Source organism: Equus przewalskii, chromosome 12 (genome assembly GCF_037783145.1).
Source record: "Equus przewalskii isolate Varuska chromosome 12, EquPr2, whole genome shotgun sequence".
Taxonomy (NCBI): domain Eukaryota; kingdom Metazoa; phylum Chordata; class Mammalia; order Perissodactyla; family Equidae; genus Equus; species Equus przewalskii.
The window spans coordinates 40122920-40139582 of NC_091842.1; the positions used below are offsets into that span (position 1 = coordinate 40122920).

The 16663-nt window shown below is 55.6% G+C and overlaps 1 protein-coding gene across 1 annotated transcript; it reads left to right on the forward strand.

Moving 5' to 3' along the window:
• Nucleotides 1–701: 701 nt before the first annotated feature.
• ZG16B (zymogen granule protein 16B) lies at nucleotides 702–2722 on the forward strand. Its single transcript, XM_008521208.2, has 4 exons — nucleotides 702–760; nucleotides 852–934; nucleotides 1166–1274; nucleotides 2239–2722. Exons 2-4 carry the CDS (start codon nucleotides 880–882, stop codon nucleotides 2585–2587), a joined length of 513 nt encoding a protein of 170 aa, XP_008519430.2. The 5' UTR covers nucleotides 702–760; nucleotides 852–879; the 3' UTR covers nucleotides 2588–2722.
• Nucleotides 2723–16663: the final 13941 nt, after the last annotated feature.

Consider the following 16663-nt stretch of genomic DNA (forward strand, 5'->3'; position numbering starts at 1 on the left):
CTGGGAAGGACTGGCCTGGAGAATCGCCCTCTCCCCTTCCTCTGTGCCTCCTGTCTCAGCACCATTGCTGTCCAATCTTCCCACAGCCCAGAGCTGGTCATCCCAGCTATGCCCAGACCCGGCATAGAGGGAAGGTCACAGACATCTCCAAGTGACAGACCACAGAAGGCCACCACCTGGGGTGTCTTTTCCATGTGGTGCCAGGCACACTGGACTGGATTGCCCACTCTGGCTTTCTGAGGGTCAGTGGGGAGCTTGCCTGGGCTCCCCAAAGCCTGTGGGACACTAGGCTCTGCCCAGGCCTCAGTGAGGTCCTGAAACTAGTTCTGCAGGAGGCAGGAGCCCTGGGGCCCACAGAGTTTCCCTGGGCGTCTGACTTACAGCCCCTCCATGGGGTTGACCTGGCTGGCCAAGCTGGGAAGGGCTCTCAGCAAACCTCCTTTCCTCTGAGACCAAGATCTAGTCCAGGTGCTGAGGAGAGAGACTCAGAGGTGACAGTGAAATATCTGTCACTGTCCCATCTTGTTTGTGCAGGCGATGGGGCCAAGACAACAAACACAGCAGGTCCGGGAACCTCCCCCAAGGATGGCTCTGGGGATTCCCCAGGAAGAGTCCTCACCTCCCAGCTCCTTCCTGTCCCCTGGTGCCCCTGCTCCTTCCTTCTGGATGGGGGCCCACAGGCCTCAGGAGGGTATAAAGGGCCGTGCAGAGGACGGTCAGGCACAACCAGACTGCCCAGCGCCAGGACTGTCCTGTCCCGGTAAGACGGGGCTCCTCCTCCATGGATGGGGTTGGCGAGGTCAGGTGGGGTCCCTCTTTGAGAGTCGGATGGGCTGTCCTCCTCTCTGCAGGAGCCTTGGGACCCTCCAGCCAGAAGCCATGCTGCTGTGGCTGACCCTCGCCCTCCTGTGGAGCACCACCTGCTGGGCAGGGCGTAAGTCTGGCTGGGTCGGCCCCCTCCAGCTCATCCCTCTGGTGGCCACCCTCCCCTCTCTGCATCCCGGAGACCCAGGGTCTGGGCCCTGCCCTGGTCACAGACTAACTCTACTCTAGTCTCAGGACTGTCCCATCTGGTGGAGGGGCCGTGTCCAGAGAGGGGCAGAGATAGCCTGCATGTCACTGTGTGATTTATTTTCTCTCCCCACCTGCTTCTTTCATCATCTAGAGATTTATGGGCTCGGAGGAGGCCAGTATTTCAGTACTACTCCAGACTATGACAATGACATCACGGGGATTCGGGTGTCTGTAGGGTCTGTCTTGGGCCTGATTAAGAGGTGAGTAGGAGCCGGGCCATGAGCTCTAAGGCTGTGTCCCACTCATGCCAAGTCTTGGGAACATGGGGATGGGGCTAAGCGCCTCTTCTCCCAACATCTTTGCTGGGTATTAATGACTCTTTGAGGCCAGTTAGGTCCTTGGAAACATGGAGCCACCAGCCATCACCTTTCCCTTCGTCCCTTTTCCTCAGCTGCCTCCTCTCCCGCACAGCAGTCCTTTCAGTCCAGGTTAGGTCAGAGAGGAAAGGAAGTGAGGGTCAGAGTGGACCACTGACTGAACACAAGTCACCAGGAGTATGTAAAGGCAGAAAGCCCAGGGCTGCTCCCCTAATGTTGGGGTGGTGTCCTTGTTCAAGGCCTGGGGCAGATCTTGGCTCTGCACTGACAGGGTCCCGGGGACCTGTGAAAGGGAGTGGGGCAGAACAGTCAGCACCAAAGAGGACAGATTGTGGGTAGAGTGAGGGGAGGCGGGGAGGCCATGGGAGAGGCACCAAAGTGGGGCAAGGATACAGAGAAGGCCAGATGGGTGGAACTAGTGGGACTCCCCAGGTGAGTGTGGGGAGTCACCTGCTTCTCAAAACTGTGTCCTGGGCAGCCTGACTCAGGCTCAGAAAGTCCAAGCTGGGGCTGAGGACAGCTCCCCGCTCAGAGTCACGACAGAGGCACCTCGTGAGGGTCACGGGGACTGGGCACTGCTCCGAGCTCTCCTTTCGGATGATCCTTGAATGCTCCAACAGTCACTCTCATTTGGCAGATGAAGAAACTGAGGCCCAGAGAGGCTGGGTAATGAACCCAAGAGCCCAAAGGCGGCAGAGCAGAGGTTTGAGACCAGCATGTCTGTGTCAGAACCCAGATACATGTGCCTGCTCTCTGGTGGCCAGGGAGGGGTGGCTCGGGGACAGAGGACGTGCGGAGTGGTGAGTCTCCTGGGCACCGGGCATCCAAAGCTCCCCCTTTCTCCCAGCATCCAGCTGAGACATGGATCCTTCTGGAGTGAAAGACACGGTGCAGAAGGTGGGAAGACCCAGGAATTCCTGCTGCGGCCGGGTGAACACATTATAGCCATCCTTGGCTCGTACAAGGGTTACCTCCGGTACCTGGTCGTATACACCGACCAAGGGCGCTCGGCCGCATTTGGGCGAGAAGAGGGTAACAGCTTCACTGCCTTCCCAGACCAACCATGGAGGGTGCTCACGGGAATCTTTGGCCACCATAAGCTCCTCGGCATCACGAGCATCGGCTTTCAGTGGGATGATCCTCGAGAGGAGCTGACCACTGTACGAACACCTACCCTCTCATACGCAGAGAAATGAGTGCTCCTGGGTCCCCGGGGATGGGGCACGGGTCACCCTGCTGAGGCGGTCTCACTGGTGTTGGGCTGATAGCACTGGGGTATCCGAGTCGGGTCCTGAATCAGAATCCACCAATAAATGCAGTTTCTGCAGGAACAGTGTGTCCAGGCGTGGTCCTTGGGTCTGGGGTACAACCCAAACCTTCTGAGCCTGTGGAGGGTGAGGCTCTGGGGCTGAGCTCAGAGATCTGAGCTGTGGGATGAGGCAGGAGGTGGGTCTGACACCACAGGCCTCCGCGATTCTGCCGAGGATGCGGGACATGCCCATGCAGACCCTGGGCTGATCCCACAATCTTTCAGGATTCTGGGCTCCAAGGATGCCCTGCCCTCAACTCCCCACTCCAAGCCCATCCAGCTGGCCTCTGCCAGCCCAGGCTCAGGTCCAGGCTTCCCGGAGTGTGCAAGGGGCTTCAGGGAAGCCACTCATTCATTCATGCAGTCAGTCAGTCACTTCCTCACTCACTCAGCACACAGTTGCCAAGGCCTCACCCACACCAGGCTCTCCTGGGCACTGAGGGTGTAAAAAAGAAGAGGCCAGGTATAAAGCTGAAGGGCACCCCTGGGGTCAGATACAGAAGCAGACGGTGACTGTTGGTTGTGGCGTCTGCACTGATGGGGACACAGGCAAGGCGTTTGCAGAGGCACCTGCCCAGAGGTGGGGAGGTGGGGTGTGCCTCAGGGAAGCCTTCCTGGAGGAGGCAACGTCTGACTAAGTCCTAAAGGCTGCGTGAGAAGTGGCCAGGTGGAGACAAGGGGAGGAGGGCATCCCAGGGGAGGGGTCAACACGGGCCAAGGCCAGAGCCAGAGATAGCCACGGACTGGGCCACTCCATGTGTGTGAATTTGTTATAGAAGCATCGGGAAACAAATGTAGCTCCAGACCTTGCATGTTCTGTGTACCCCATCCCACACCTGGAAGCCCACGGCAGCAGTCGCCGAGGCCTGAGTCCCCGACTCCTCCAGGGACCAGGCTCCAAACATTGGACCATGACCCACAGGAGAAACACACCGTACACTGCGACACGAGCACGCACGCGTCCAGAGAACTGCGACAGCCAAACTCTCAGGGATCCTGCCACGTGCAGCCTGTCCCCTGAACCCCTGCTCACAGCAGCCCCATGAGGACAGGACTGCCAGTATCCCCATTTGCAAAAGGAGGAAACTGAGGCACAGGGAGCACAGTGGCTTGGACTAGGTCACTCAGCAGGAATTGGCAGAGTTGGGGTTCCGTGTGACATGGTCTGGCTACAAAGTCCAGCTCAGAACCCAGACAGAGGCAAAGATTTCCCAGTAGGTCCTCATCTTTCTGCGTTTTTCTCCTCTCCACTTTTATTTTAGTTTTAAGGGCTTGTTGAGAGCCGCTTCATGGTTCTCAGCCTGGATTCTCTGGGAACATTTCAGGAATCCATGAACTTGGATGGGGAAAAATTACCTCTTCATTTTCTTTTCTATTGGATTTTGTATTTCCTTCAAGTATACACGTGACCTCTTACACCCCATTAACAGAGCTTGCAACCTTGTCATATCAATTACACTTCAGTTGTTCCAGACATCCTGAAATCTGCACTCATCACTCCTTCACAATTGAGGGTGTTTTCAGACCTGCCTGTTCACCGGCCGATAACAAGAGCACCGGTGTTTGTAGAGCGCACGCAGGTGGAAACACTTGACCAGCCATCTGAGGCTGCTTTGAGGGGGCTCCTTTCTCCCTGTGTGGGGGTGAAGCCGTGGATGGGCAGGGGACTCTCATCCCAGCTTTGCAGCTGCTCTGGGAAGCCCAGGGCCAGGTCTGGTGCATAATTCCTTTCTTGGCCCGGCTTCTTTTTATATTTTTTAAAGATTGGCACCTGAGCTAACAACTGTTGCCAATCTTTTTTTTTCTTTCTTTCTGCTTTTTCTCCCCAAATCCCCCCATTATAGAGTTGCGTATTTTTTTTTAGTTGTGGGTCCTTCTAGTTGGGGCATGTGGGACACTGCCTCAGCATGGCCTGATGAGTGGAGCCATGTCCGCACCCAGGAGCCAGGTTTGCTCTGGTGAAACCCTGGGCCGCCGGAGCAGACAGCATGGACTTAACCACTTGGCCTCGGGGTAGGTTGCCCCTGGCTTCTTAAAAGGGAAATCTGTTCAGTCCTAGAGTTTCATGACCCCTTTCTCAGGTGCCCACCTCTCTTGGGACTGGCAGCTGCCAGGGGGGACCTGCTTCCCAATGCCTCCTGGGGTGGCAGCAAGGATGGCCAGAAATGGGACAATGTTGACTTGAAGAGTGACAGCACTGATCCCCACAGCAGTCACTGCCTTGTGACCTGATCAGATAGGATGAGAGCAGGAGGGAGAGGACAGTGGGAAGAGGAGGGGGAGGTCAGAGGAAGGGGAGGAGGGCGAGCATGGCGCCAGCTCGGGTGCTGTTTGCAGACTCTCAGCGAAGCACAGTCCATGGCCCAGTGGATTCTCCTTGTGACAGTTCTCGGGATTTCCTTCAAGGCTCCCTGGCAAACACTGAGCGCATCCTCTGAGCCCAGCCCTCCTGGGGACCACGGAGACAGGCCGTGGTGGAGACGCTGCTCTTGTTCTCAGGACCTCGGGCCCTCACGATGCAATCCTCGCCTAGTGTACGACCCGGGACGCGTGAGCTGGGCTCCCGGACCACCCCCCTCGGTGACAAGAACCACGCGGGCCCTCGTGTGTGAACCTTTAGTCAACACGGTAGGGCATTCAGGGTCGCTCTGGCCTTGCCGGTTGGTAGCAGCCCGGGGTCACCTGGTCTCCGGTCCCGCCGCTGAGCGAGCGCACCTGGCTGGAGGAGGCCGGGCGCCGGCACCCAGGACCCGCTCAGAACCCCGCAGGGCCCGCCCCGGGCGCCACAGGCGACCCCGCTGAGACCTCCTTCCCCTCGTGGGCCGTCGGCTGCGCGGTCACCGCGGCGGGCCCCTGGGTGGACGGCTGCTCCGGGGCAAGTCCCTACTTGAAGCCGATGCGCGAGAGGCACAAGAGCCCGCGCTGGCCATTGGCGGACACGAGCTGCTGCCCTGGGGCGTGAGGCTGCGCGCTGAACCGCCTGCCCGCGGGGCGCGGGAACCTCGCCTCCCGCCCCCTGCTGGGGGTCCAGCGCAGGGGCCTGATGCAGGCGCGCGCTGCCGGCCACCGCGGTGATGCGCTCGCCCAGCCCGTCCACAGCAGGAACTCCTGCGCGCGGCCGCCGGGGGCTCCGTACCGTGGGCGCCACTGCTGCCCAAACCTCCGCTGGAGGCTGGGAGGGAGGTGCACTCGGCGGCCGGCCCCCATCTGCCCGACGTCTCTGCTCCATCCCGCCTCCCAGCTCTGCGGGCCCTGGGCTGGGAAGTCCGTCCTGCCTTCTACCCAATGCTGGGCTGGACTGGCAGCCCGCTTAACGCTCGGGAGTGGCCAGTTCTTTCCCTTATGTGTCAACTCTCCAGGCCTGGGGCTGCCCCAGTGGGACTTCTTCCGATTCAGGAGGTGCCCTTCTGTCTTCCAGACAGGGGCTTTGTCACCTGTCCTCAGACCAAGGTCACAGCTGCTCCCTCTTCCTTTGCCTCCAGAGTCTGGTTCCAGGTGTGGTCAGACTCTGCGTCCCCTGGCCGCTTCTGAGTCTGTTCTCACTTGTTTTAGTAGCCAGAGTGGACCACTGTGAGGTGGCTGGGGCAGAGGCTGCAGCCGAGGGTGCTCTGGACAGTGACCTGCTGCACCAGTGGGAAAAGAGTCTGTAAGACGGTGGGGCAGCTTTCCCACTGCGGCCCTCCTCCTGGGGCTGCATCTTCCCCAGAGTCTGCCCAGCTCACACTGTCCCCTCTCTCAGCCCCTCCCCCACTCCACCTGGAGTGAGGGGGAAGCAGCCACATTGAGACCCTCCCCCCTCACCTAAGCCCAGTGGACCAGAGGTGGACCGTGACCCAAGCTGGGCCCTCATTCTCAGGGCCAGAGGTGGGCAAGTCAGGCTCTGAGTGGGCCTGGTATTGTCATGTGTGCGTAAGGAGTCCTGGGGCAGCCGTGTCCCCTTAGTGGGAGTGGAACACCCTTGAACCAAGAACAGCAGAAGAAATGGAGAGGTGGCCTGATGGCTCCAGCCGGGCTCTAGTCCACTCTGGAGCCAGCTGCTTCCTGCTCTTACATTCCAAGACACACTGCAAGTAGGTTGCCAGATAATATGAAAGACACTCAGTTAAATTTGAATTTCAGAGAAACAGCAAATAATTTTTGAGTGTAACTATACATCAAACAATGCATTTTTTAAAGCATAACTATGTCCCAAATACTAATTTTTTTTTAGTATATCTGAAACACTGCACGATGCATACTTACACTAAGAAGAATGCGTGTGTATCTGACATTCAAATGTAACTGCGTGTACTGTATTTTTATGTGCTGAATTTGGCAAGCCTACCATACCAAGACACCTTGGGTGCTGCAGGAGAAGGAGAGGCCCCTGGAGGCAGAAGCTGGTGGGCGAGGTCAGGATGGGGCCTGTCGGGGAGACGGCCCTGGAGGACAGAGCAAAGGAGCAGTGGGGGAGACAGAGCTGCAGGTGACGAACCGGGGGAGACGCTGGTGGTCTTCCTAGCCTGAGCGGGTTTCTGCTGCTTACTACCCAGGGGCCCTAAGGCAGCCAGACAAACCCCAGACAGGGGATCCTCCAGACATCCCCATCCTGACACCGTGGGGATGGTCCTTGGGGAACTTCAAGCCCTTTTCAACAGCTTCGGTCAGGCCTGACCCCTGCCCTCCACCCTGTGTCATTCCCTCTCCCTCCAGCATCCTGGCCCTGGGTGGGACATCAGGCCAGGCCAGGGGAGGTTGAGTGTGAGGGCACAGGGGTGAGGTCGGGAGGAAGCAGAGGTGGGAGGCAGGGTCTGCTCTAGGGGCTCCGGGGGTTTGAAAGCATCCTCAGAGAAGCATCGCGGAGTTCGCACATTCGGGGACCATGTGGGGACCCAGCCCAGGGCCCCGGGTCTTACCCCTTGCCGAGGCCCGTTATCTCGATGATGACCCGATGGCCTGGGTCTCCCCTGCTCCACCCCCCTGATGTAGGGGTAGGAGCCGGGGCCCTGCGTCTCTGGAGGACGGTGTGTATCAGGAGAGAGGGAGCAGGAGGGGAGGCAGCAGCACAGCTCCTGGGCCCGAGCCCGCCGCTTCAAACGTCTGCTCCAGCGCTGCAGCGGGCAGGTGTGGAGGTCAGGGCTGCGTGCTGGGCTGGGACGGGAGGGGCCGGGATTGGTAGGGAGAGGCTGGGAGAGGCTGGGTCTTACCATGGGTGCCGCAGGCAGGACCTGAGAGGAGCAGGAGGGCCAGCAACAACAGCACGGCTTCCAGGCAGTGCCCAGGGACTTGGGCCTTCAATCATGAGGGGCGCGAACATGGAGAAAACTTGAGAGGAGTCTCTGGGAGGAGAAGTCAGGGGTGAGGGGTCGTGCCCCTGAGGCTGGGTGAGGGGAACTGAGGGAACCTTCTTTTCCTACAGGCTTCAAGGGCCAAATGAGACACAGCGTCCACGGCTGTTTCCCTGATGTACCACCTGCTCCGTCGCTCAGAAGGGCCCCTGCCTGACTGGATGCTCCGATGTCCCCATGTCACCCACTCAACACCAGGTTGACATAAGGGAAGCCATGCTATAGGAAAGAAACCATATTGTAACTTTGAATCATCTGATTAACTAACCCAGCTGGTTATGTGCCCTCCGGGAGGTGTTCGTGCTCTGTAGACGTTATGGCCTCTCCCAGCTGCTCTAAGTTGATAACTCTGTTCTTTCAAGTTCCTTAGGAATGTGGTGAGCCCTGGGCAGAGAGTCTATGCTGAGAGCCATCTTCAGTGACAACTGAAAGATCCGGGTATAGGGCCTTGCTCCAGTCTCAGATGCGTATCCAGTAAAACAAAAGACTATCAGGAACTAAGACCAGATGCCTCCTCCACCCGGAGACCAGCCCCCTGTATAACTGCCTGTAGTCCTTGTTCTGTAAGATGACCCTTTCCGATAAGAGTCAGCCATTTTCCCCCTTGCTAGCAAACTGTAATAAAGTCCTTTCTCTCTTACCACCTTCCCTCTCGACTATTGGCATATCTAGCCATGGGGAGATGACTCCTGCTTTTGGGCAATAAACCATCCTGAAATTCTTAATCAGTTTGGATCAAGGGGCCCCGCATTTTCATTTTACACTGGGACCCCAAAGTATGCAGCTGGTTGTGGAAGAGACCTTGTCCTGAGGGCCCTTCTGGTCCCTCCTTCCCCATTCAGTCTCCAGATGGTCAGCTCACAGCTCCCCTTCCCTCCCGGCCCCCAGCCCCTTCCTTACCTGCTCTGCCTGGTCTGAGCCCCTCAACCTGCCCCTTTATGCCCGGGAACTGCCCAGCCACGGCCACCACAAGTGGGACCTTGCAGGCTCAGCTCTTATCAAGGGCTCCAGCAAGAACCCGGGAACCCTCTGTCTGGGGTGACCTGGCAGGGTGGTGGGTGCTCAGTGTTCATGTTCCTGTCCACAGGCCACAGACAAGGGAGCCCCACAGACCAGCCAAGCCCACGGGACACAGGAAGAACCATTGAGGAAATGGGGAGGGATGGTCACCAAACAAGGCAAAGGACAGTCCAAAGCCAGGGACCAATGTTCACTCTGAGCACCCAAGAGGCACAGAGCCCTGGGCACGTTGGGAGCAGGAAATCAGCCAGGTCCTGCCCAAGATGACCCCCAAGGGTTGGAGACACAGCAGCAACTGCCCCAAGAAGAAGGCCAGATGCAGAGGATGTGCAAGACAAGTCCCACCCTTTCCTCATTTGGGAGGTGCCTAAGCTCCTTTGGATTCCCTCCTGAAGAAGTCCGCTCCCCCTGCCCCGTGGAGGACTCACAACAACGCCCACTGGTGGAGCGCTCACTCGGGCCGGGCCCCTGACCAGTCCTCTTAACCTCGTCCTCACGCCACTGCTTGATTCCCACTAACAGCTGAAGAAGCCCAGACTCAGAGAGGTTCAGCACTTGCCTGAGGCCACTCAGGGAGATGTGGCCAAGGCCAGACTCCATCCCAGGGACGAGTCCCCAGCCTGCCCTCATCGCCACAGCCCACTGTCCCCACACCACGGAGATGCCAGAGAAGGGACACCCCCTGCCAGGGTCCTGGCATCCTGGGCTGCTCGGTGTCCCTTCAGCCAGCTTCCTCCCCTTTCTCATCCCTAGTTCTCTCAAAGGTCCCCCAGCTAACGGCCGCGTGCACAGCTCAGGTCATCCAATGCACCTGCCCAGAGACTCTACACGGAAGGACAGGCCACCCCCATTCATCCCCTTGGGACCTGCAGGGAGCTAACCTGAGCCCACAGCCCCCCAGCACTCCTAGCTGAGGGGAAGGGGCAGCGAGCCCTGGCAGGGTTGTGGGGTGAGGGGCAGCCTCCCCCAAAGCCTGGGAGAGACTCCTTACAGGTGCTGTGATGCAGGGTGGGGGAGGGAGGGGGACCTCCAGAGGAGACGCCGGCCTGCTGAGCCCTCAGCACACAGCTGGGAAAGGGCACCAGGCAGAGGCAGACACAGGGCTGCAGGTGCCCTGGGCCACGCCTGAGCCTGGGAAAGCTCCTGTGTGGGCTTTGCTGCCCTTTCAGGTTCCTGCCATCTGCCTCCCCAAGGAGGCTTCCTGGGAGGAGGGTGGGCTGGGGGAGCAGGTCTGCCTGGGAGTCCAGGGCTTCCCTGGGGGCCGGGAGGCCTGGGTCTCCTTTATAACCACCGAGTGCTCGTCACGGGGCCACAGCCAGGGCAGCCATCTCATTTGATCCTACAGCAAACTAAGAGCAGGCGATGTTTGCCCCATTTTACAGACGAGCAAACTGGGACCCAAGGAGGGGAAGAAACGGCTCAGGTCCTGCCCGTGGCGGAGCAGGGATCCCCGCAGGCGGACCCGTATGAGGCCCAGATGGAGGCTGGTGCTGCATTCACAAATGACGGAGCTGGAACCCACAGCCACCTTGTCCCCACTGGCTGGAGGTCGGCATCCTCCACAAGGGGCTGGCCCAGCATTTCCGGGACTTGTCCTCAAGGAGGCTGGAGAGACCCGCCCATCAGAGGGAACCAGGTCATCAGAAGGATTTCTCCGTTGACACAGGTGGATTTGGTGGATTTGCTGTCCTTTAGAGACCTGCCAGCTCCTCCAGGCCAGGCATAGTGGGGGCAGGGCTGGACAGTGACCCTGGGGAGACTCTCCCTTGGGGGACCGCGGTTTCATTGAGGGAGTCCTAGATTCCCCCAAGGATGGTTTAGAGCTGTGGTTCTCAATTAGGGCTGATGGTGCCCCCAGGGCACAGTTGGCCATGTCTGGAGACATTTTGGGCTGTCACGACTGGGCACACACTACTGGCATCAGGTGGGTAGAGGCGGGGATGCTACCCACCAGCCCACAGTGCACTGATAGTCCCCTACACAGACACTCAACAAAGAATTATCTCACCCCAAACTCCTGTTGGCCAAGGTGAGACCCATGGAAGTTGCCTTGGTCTGCCCTGCACCCCTCTTCCTGAGGGGAGTACCTCTCCCTCTCACCCAACGTGAGTCTGGTGGGGGTACCTGAGCGGGGTCCATCTCCCCAGAGCTCTAAGCCTTAGAGATGGGGGCCTGTGAGCCCCCACCCTGACCTCCCACCATGCCTTTGGGCCTGGAGCTTCCCTCTGAGCTCCTTCCTCTCTTGTCCTGGTCCCCATCGCTCTGGGTTCTCCAGCTAAGGAGGGGTTCTGTGATATTTTCCACATCAATTCAGATGTTGTAAGAGGTTGACAAATATTTTTATTATATTTCTGACAGATTCTAAGCGTAACATAGTCCACAGCTTTGTATGTATTTTACATACATAGCATTAGTCACACGTCCAGAGACACTGAAAGATCAACAGTGTTTTCCCCGGGTGATGGAGGATAGGGGATTATCATCTTGTCTATATTTTTCAGTCAGTTCTAGATTTCCTTCATTAACCATTTACTATCCTGTTGTAATCGGAAAACAGAAACAATAAATGTAGTTAAAAACCAAACAAGAGGGGCCAGCCCCGTGGTTCAGCAGTTAAGTTCGCATGTTCCGCTTTGGTGGCCCGGGGTTCACAAGTTCGGATCCTGGGTGCGGACGTGGCACCGCTTGGCAAGCCATGCTGTGGCAGGCGTCCCACATATAAAGTAGAGGAAGATGGGCATGGATGTTAGCTCAGGGCCAGTCTTCCTCAGCCAAAAAAAAGGAGAAGGATTGGCAGCAGATGTTAGCTCAGTGCTAATCTTCCTCTAAAAAAAAAAAAAAAACCCATAAAAAGCTGAAACAAGAATCCACTTGCTTCGGTGGCATGGACAAGTGACATCTGTCAGCCTTATGTAAGAGACTCTACAAATGCAGATTTCAACCAAACTGTAGTTCCTCCATCATTTCTAAGCAAAAATTTCAGGACCACTGCGATTAGCAACGAAAGAATGCAAATGAGATTCTGGAAGAGGATGCTAGAATATGATGCAGCAAGGTCTTCCAAGATCCCAGAGAAAACTATTTTGGTTTTAGAAATCTAAGTCCAGCAAAGCACCAGTTAAGAGGAGGGAAAAATTATGTCATTCTCAGATACGAAGGCTTAGAAAGTTCATCTGCCGCCCACCCTTTCTGAGGAAGTTACCTGTGGTGAGAAAAATAACGGAGCCCAAGGATGTCCTCATTCTGATTTCGTGAAACTGTGAAGATGTTACTTGATGTGGCAAAGGGACCCTGCAGCTGTGATTAAGTTCAGCGCGTGAAATGGGAGATCATTCTGGATTATCTGGGTGGGCCCACTGTAATCACAAGGGTCTTTAATCCCGGAAGAAGAAGTCAGAAGAGGAAGTCAGAGTGGTGTGACATGAGAGAGACAAGACCCACCACTGGGGGCTTTGAAGACGGAGGAAGGGACCACAAGCTGTGGAGTGTTGGTGGCCTCTAGAAGCTGGACAAGGAGGGTAGTGGGTTTTCCTCTGGAACCTCCAGGAGGGAGGCAGCCCTGTGGCACCTCGATTCTAGCTCAGTGAGATGCTCATCAGAATTCTAGCCTACAACCTTGCAAGACGATAACCTCATGTTCTTTTAGGCCACTCCGTCTGTGGTCATCGGTACAGCAGCAAGGGAAAGCTGGTGTGTTATGTAAGCCTACATTCCTGCAAGTCCACAGTAAAACCCCAGAAAAGGAAGCAGGGGAATAGGAAATTGGTGGCATCTATCCACGGGATGTGAAAAGAGATTCAAGATGACAATGGAGCAGGACCAGAGAGCAATCCGTCACCACTGAGGCAGCAGGCTTCAGGCTGTGAACTGAAATAGATGCAAACAAGAGAATAAACAAGAAATTGCAAGATGGTAGAAATAAGGGGTAGAAGTCATGTTTCTAGTCCTGGAAAGAAGACAAAGAAGATAATCAGAACTCTAGGGGTGACGAGTCCAGACTGGCAATAAACTCCAGGTCCAGAGTTCAACAGCGTGGCCTCCTCTTCTTGCCATGAACCCGCCGGGCCAACCCAGCCCTGCCAGGGAGAGGCAGGCCCACCAGACCCACCAGCACCAGGGACCCCGCATGAGGTGGCAGCTGGGGCTGGATTTGGGGTTTAGAGGGGACCTGAGGACAGGAGAGCCTCCAGCGGCATCTTCCCACCAATACACAGCTTCCTGGATGTCGGAAGGGGAATCTGAGGAGAGCTCATGTCCCAGGTGACTGCACCTCAGCCCCAGCTGGATGGGGGGGCTCCTGTTACAGACACTTCATGTTGTCCTGGGGAGACACGAAAGCACCTGGTGAGGCCAGAATCAGCCCAGGAGCCAAGGAGCAGGAGGGAGGAAGGTCCTGGGAGGTGGGCAGTGCGGTCCGGTCATGTCCCCAGCCCTGTTTGCCCAGGGCCGGCCCTAGGGCACACGGCGTGTCCAGGAGGGGATGAGAGCCCCCTCACTGATCGCTTCCTGGGGACCAGCACTGGGCCCTGGGCCCTGGCCTGGCTGGAGGCCTGTAGGCTGGAGGCCTGGCTGGAGCACCTGAATCTAGAGTGGAAAGACGAACAGGCCCAGCCTTGTGGCCACACTGGGACAGGACACACTAGGACACGGTCGGGGGAGGAGAACAGGACAGCTGACCAAGCCCAGCCAGGGCATGAGGGGACACAGGACCTAAGATGAGGACTCCCAGGCCCAACCTGGTCCTGCTGTGGGGTGGGGGTGGGAGTGGCAAGTACAATCCCCTCTTCCTGGAGCTGGTCACCCACGAGTGACCCAGACAGACCTGGGTCAGCCCTCAGGAAGGCCACCTCCTCATTGGGAGAGAGTCCTGTCAATAAATAAATGAACAAAACCCAAGAAATACTCAGGCCTGGCCTCTTCTCCAGCTTCCGCGGCAGGCTGGATTGAGCCAGCCTGGGTGAGGACGGATGACCTAGGCAGGCGAGTCCTCTGGGCCTCCAGCTCAGCTGGGGGTGGGGGGTTGAGGGGCAGTCTTGTCCCACAGGGATTCCTGAGGTGCCCCCTGGACAAAGAGCAGGATGACCTCTAAGGGTCTCTTTTCCCCCTAACACTCCTCCTGTGGGGAGGTCTCTCACACACCTGGCCTGCTCTTTCCCTCCCAGGCCACTCAACAGTTTGGGTTATCGCCCCCTCCTGCCCCAGGAGGAAGTCCCCATGTCAAGTCTGGGGACAGAGCCAGAAAAGGAGACTACTAGCCTGGTGCAAACAGAATGGAGGATAGCGCCGCCCTCGACCTGGCCACCCTCTCGCTGGGCAGGATGCCCTGGACCCTGTCTCTGTGCCCTCGGCCCCCAGCAGGGGAAGCAGGCTGAGGCAGCCATCCTGTCATCCCCACCTGCCTTGTCCTTTCATTCCTCGCACCTGCTCGCTCTCAGCGTCTGCCCCTGGGGAACCTCAACTGAGACGGGGGTTCCATCGTTCCTCATCTGGGTAGACCCTCTCTTATCTGAGAAACAGCCCCCTCAGCCCATCGGGAGACCCTGCGGGTGGCCCTGTGGGCATTATTTAGGTTCAGTTATGTCCCAATCTGTGCAGCGGCCTGGGAGACACATCTAAGTGTCTTCCCAAGTGGCTGTACCAAGTTTGGGTTCCCATCGTCACTGAATGAGAGTCCCACTTCATTTTTTCATGTCTAAACATTTGTCCCTACCCCACAGACTGTTGGGAGACCAAAATGAGTCAATACACAAAGAGTGAGAACAATGCCTGTCATAGAATGAGCACCGTGCCTGTACTAATTACTGTCATCATCTGTCACCGTCATCTTCATCATCGTCATCTCAGCCCAACCCTCAGGACGGTGGGAGGAAGAGAGCTCCCAGCTCCTGAGGCCCCAGCGTGAGAACCGTGCTGAGAAGCCCTTCTTCCTCCTCCTGCTGCAGGTGGATGCTGGGACAGCCCCGCCCTCCTCACCCAGGCTCCCCTTCCGCAGTGGCTCCCAGTGTGTGTTCTGTGGAATGTTATTTCCAAGGGATGTCAATAGACTTTATTTGTAAAAGGATTCTAGGATTGCAGACTTTTGGGAAAGTTAACTTGGTTTCTTTGTTGTTTTTTGTCACTTTTTAATAAGCTTTTAATTAATTAATTAATTTAATTGCTACCCTTGTGGATATTTCTTTTTTTTATTGTAGTAGCATTGGTTTATAACATTGTATAAATTTGGGTATACTTCATTATATCTCACTTTCTGTGTAGATCACATCATGTTCACAACCCAAAGACTAATTGCAATCCATCACCACAAACATGTGCCTAGTCACCCCTCTCACCCTCCTCCCTCCCCCCTTCCCCTCTGGTAACCACCAATCCAGTCTCTGTCTCTATGAGTTTGTTTGTTGTTGTCTTTATCTTCTACCTATGAGTGAGATCATACGGTATTTGACTTTCTCACTCTTACTTATTTCACTGAGCATAACACCCTCAAGGTCCGTCTATGTTGTCACAGATGGCCAGATTTCGTCCTTTTTATGGCTGAGCAGTATTCCATTGTGTATATATGTATACCACATCTTTATCCGTTCCTCCCTTCTTGGGCACCTAGGTTGCTTCCAAGTCTTGCCTATTGTGAATAATGCTGCAATGAACTTAGGGGAGTGTATGTCTTTGCGTATTGGTGTTTTGACATTCTCTGGATAAATACCCAGCAGTGGAATAGCTGGATGGTATGGTAGCTCTAGTCTTAATTTTTTGAGGATTCTCCGTGCTGTTTTCTGCAGTGGCTGCACCAGTTTGGACTTCCACCAGCAGCGTATGAGAGTTCTCTTTTCTCCACATCCTCTATAACACTTATTATTTCCTGTCTTGTTAATTATACCCATTCTGAAGGGTGTGAGGTGATATCTCATTGTAGTTTTGATTTGCATTTCCCTGATAATTAGTGATGTTGAACATCTTTTCGTGTGCCTTTGGCCATCTGTATATCTTCTTTGGAGAAATGTCTGTTCTGATCTTTTGCCTATTTTTAATTGGGTTGTTAGTTTTTTGTTGTTGAGATGTACGAGTTCTTTATATATTTTGGATACTAACCTCTTATCAGATGTATGGTTTGCAAATATCTTCTCCCAATTGTTAGGTTGTCGTTTCATTTTGTTGGGTTGTCTTTTCATTTTGTTGGTGGTTTCCTTTGCTGTGCAGAAGGTTTTTAGTTTGACATAGTCCCATTTATTTATTTTTTCTATTGTTTCCTTTGCCCAGTCAGACACGGTACTTGAAAATATGCTGCTAAGACCTATGATGAAGAGTGTACTGCCTATGTTTTCTTCTAGAAGTGTCATGGTTCAGGTCTCACATTCAAGTCTTTAATCCATTTTGAGTTAATTTTTGTGCATGGAATAAGATAATGGTCTACTTTCATTCTTTTGTATGTGGCTGTCCAGTTTTCCCAACCATTTATTGAAGAGATTTTACTTTCTCCATTGTACGTTCTTGTCTCCCTTGTCGAAAATTATCTGTCCGTAGGAGCGTGGGTTTATTTCTGAGCTCTTGCTCCTGTTCCATTGATCTGTATGTCTGTTTTTGTGTCAGTACCATGCTGTTTGATCACTATGGCTTTGTAG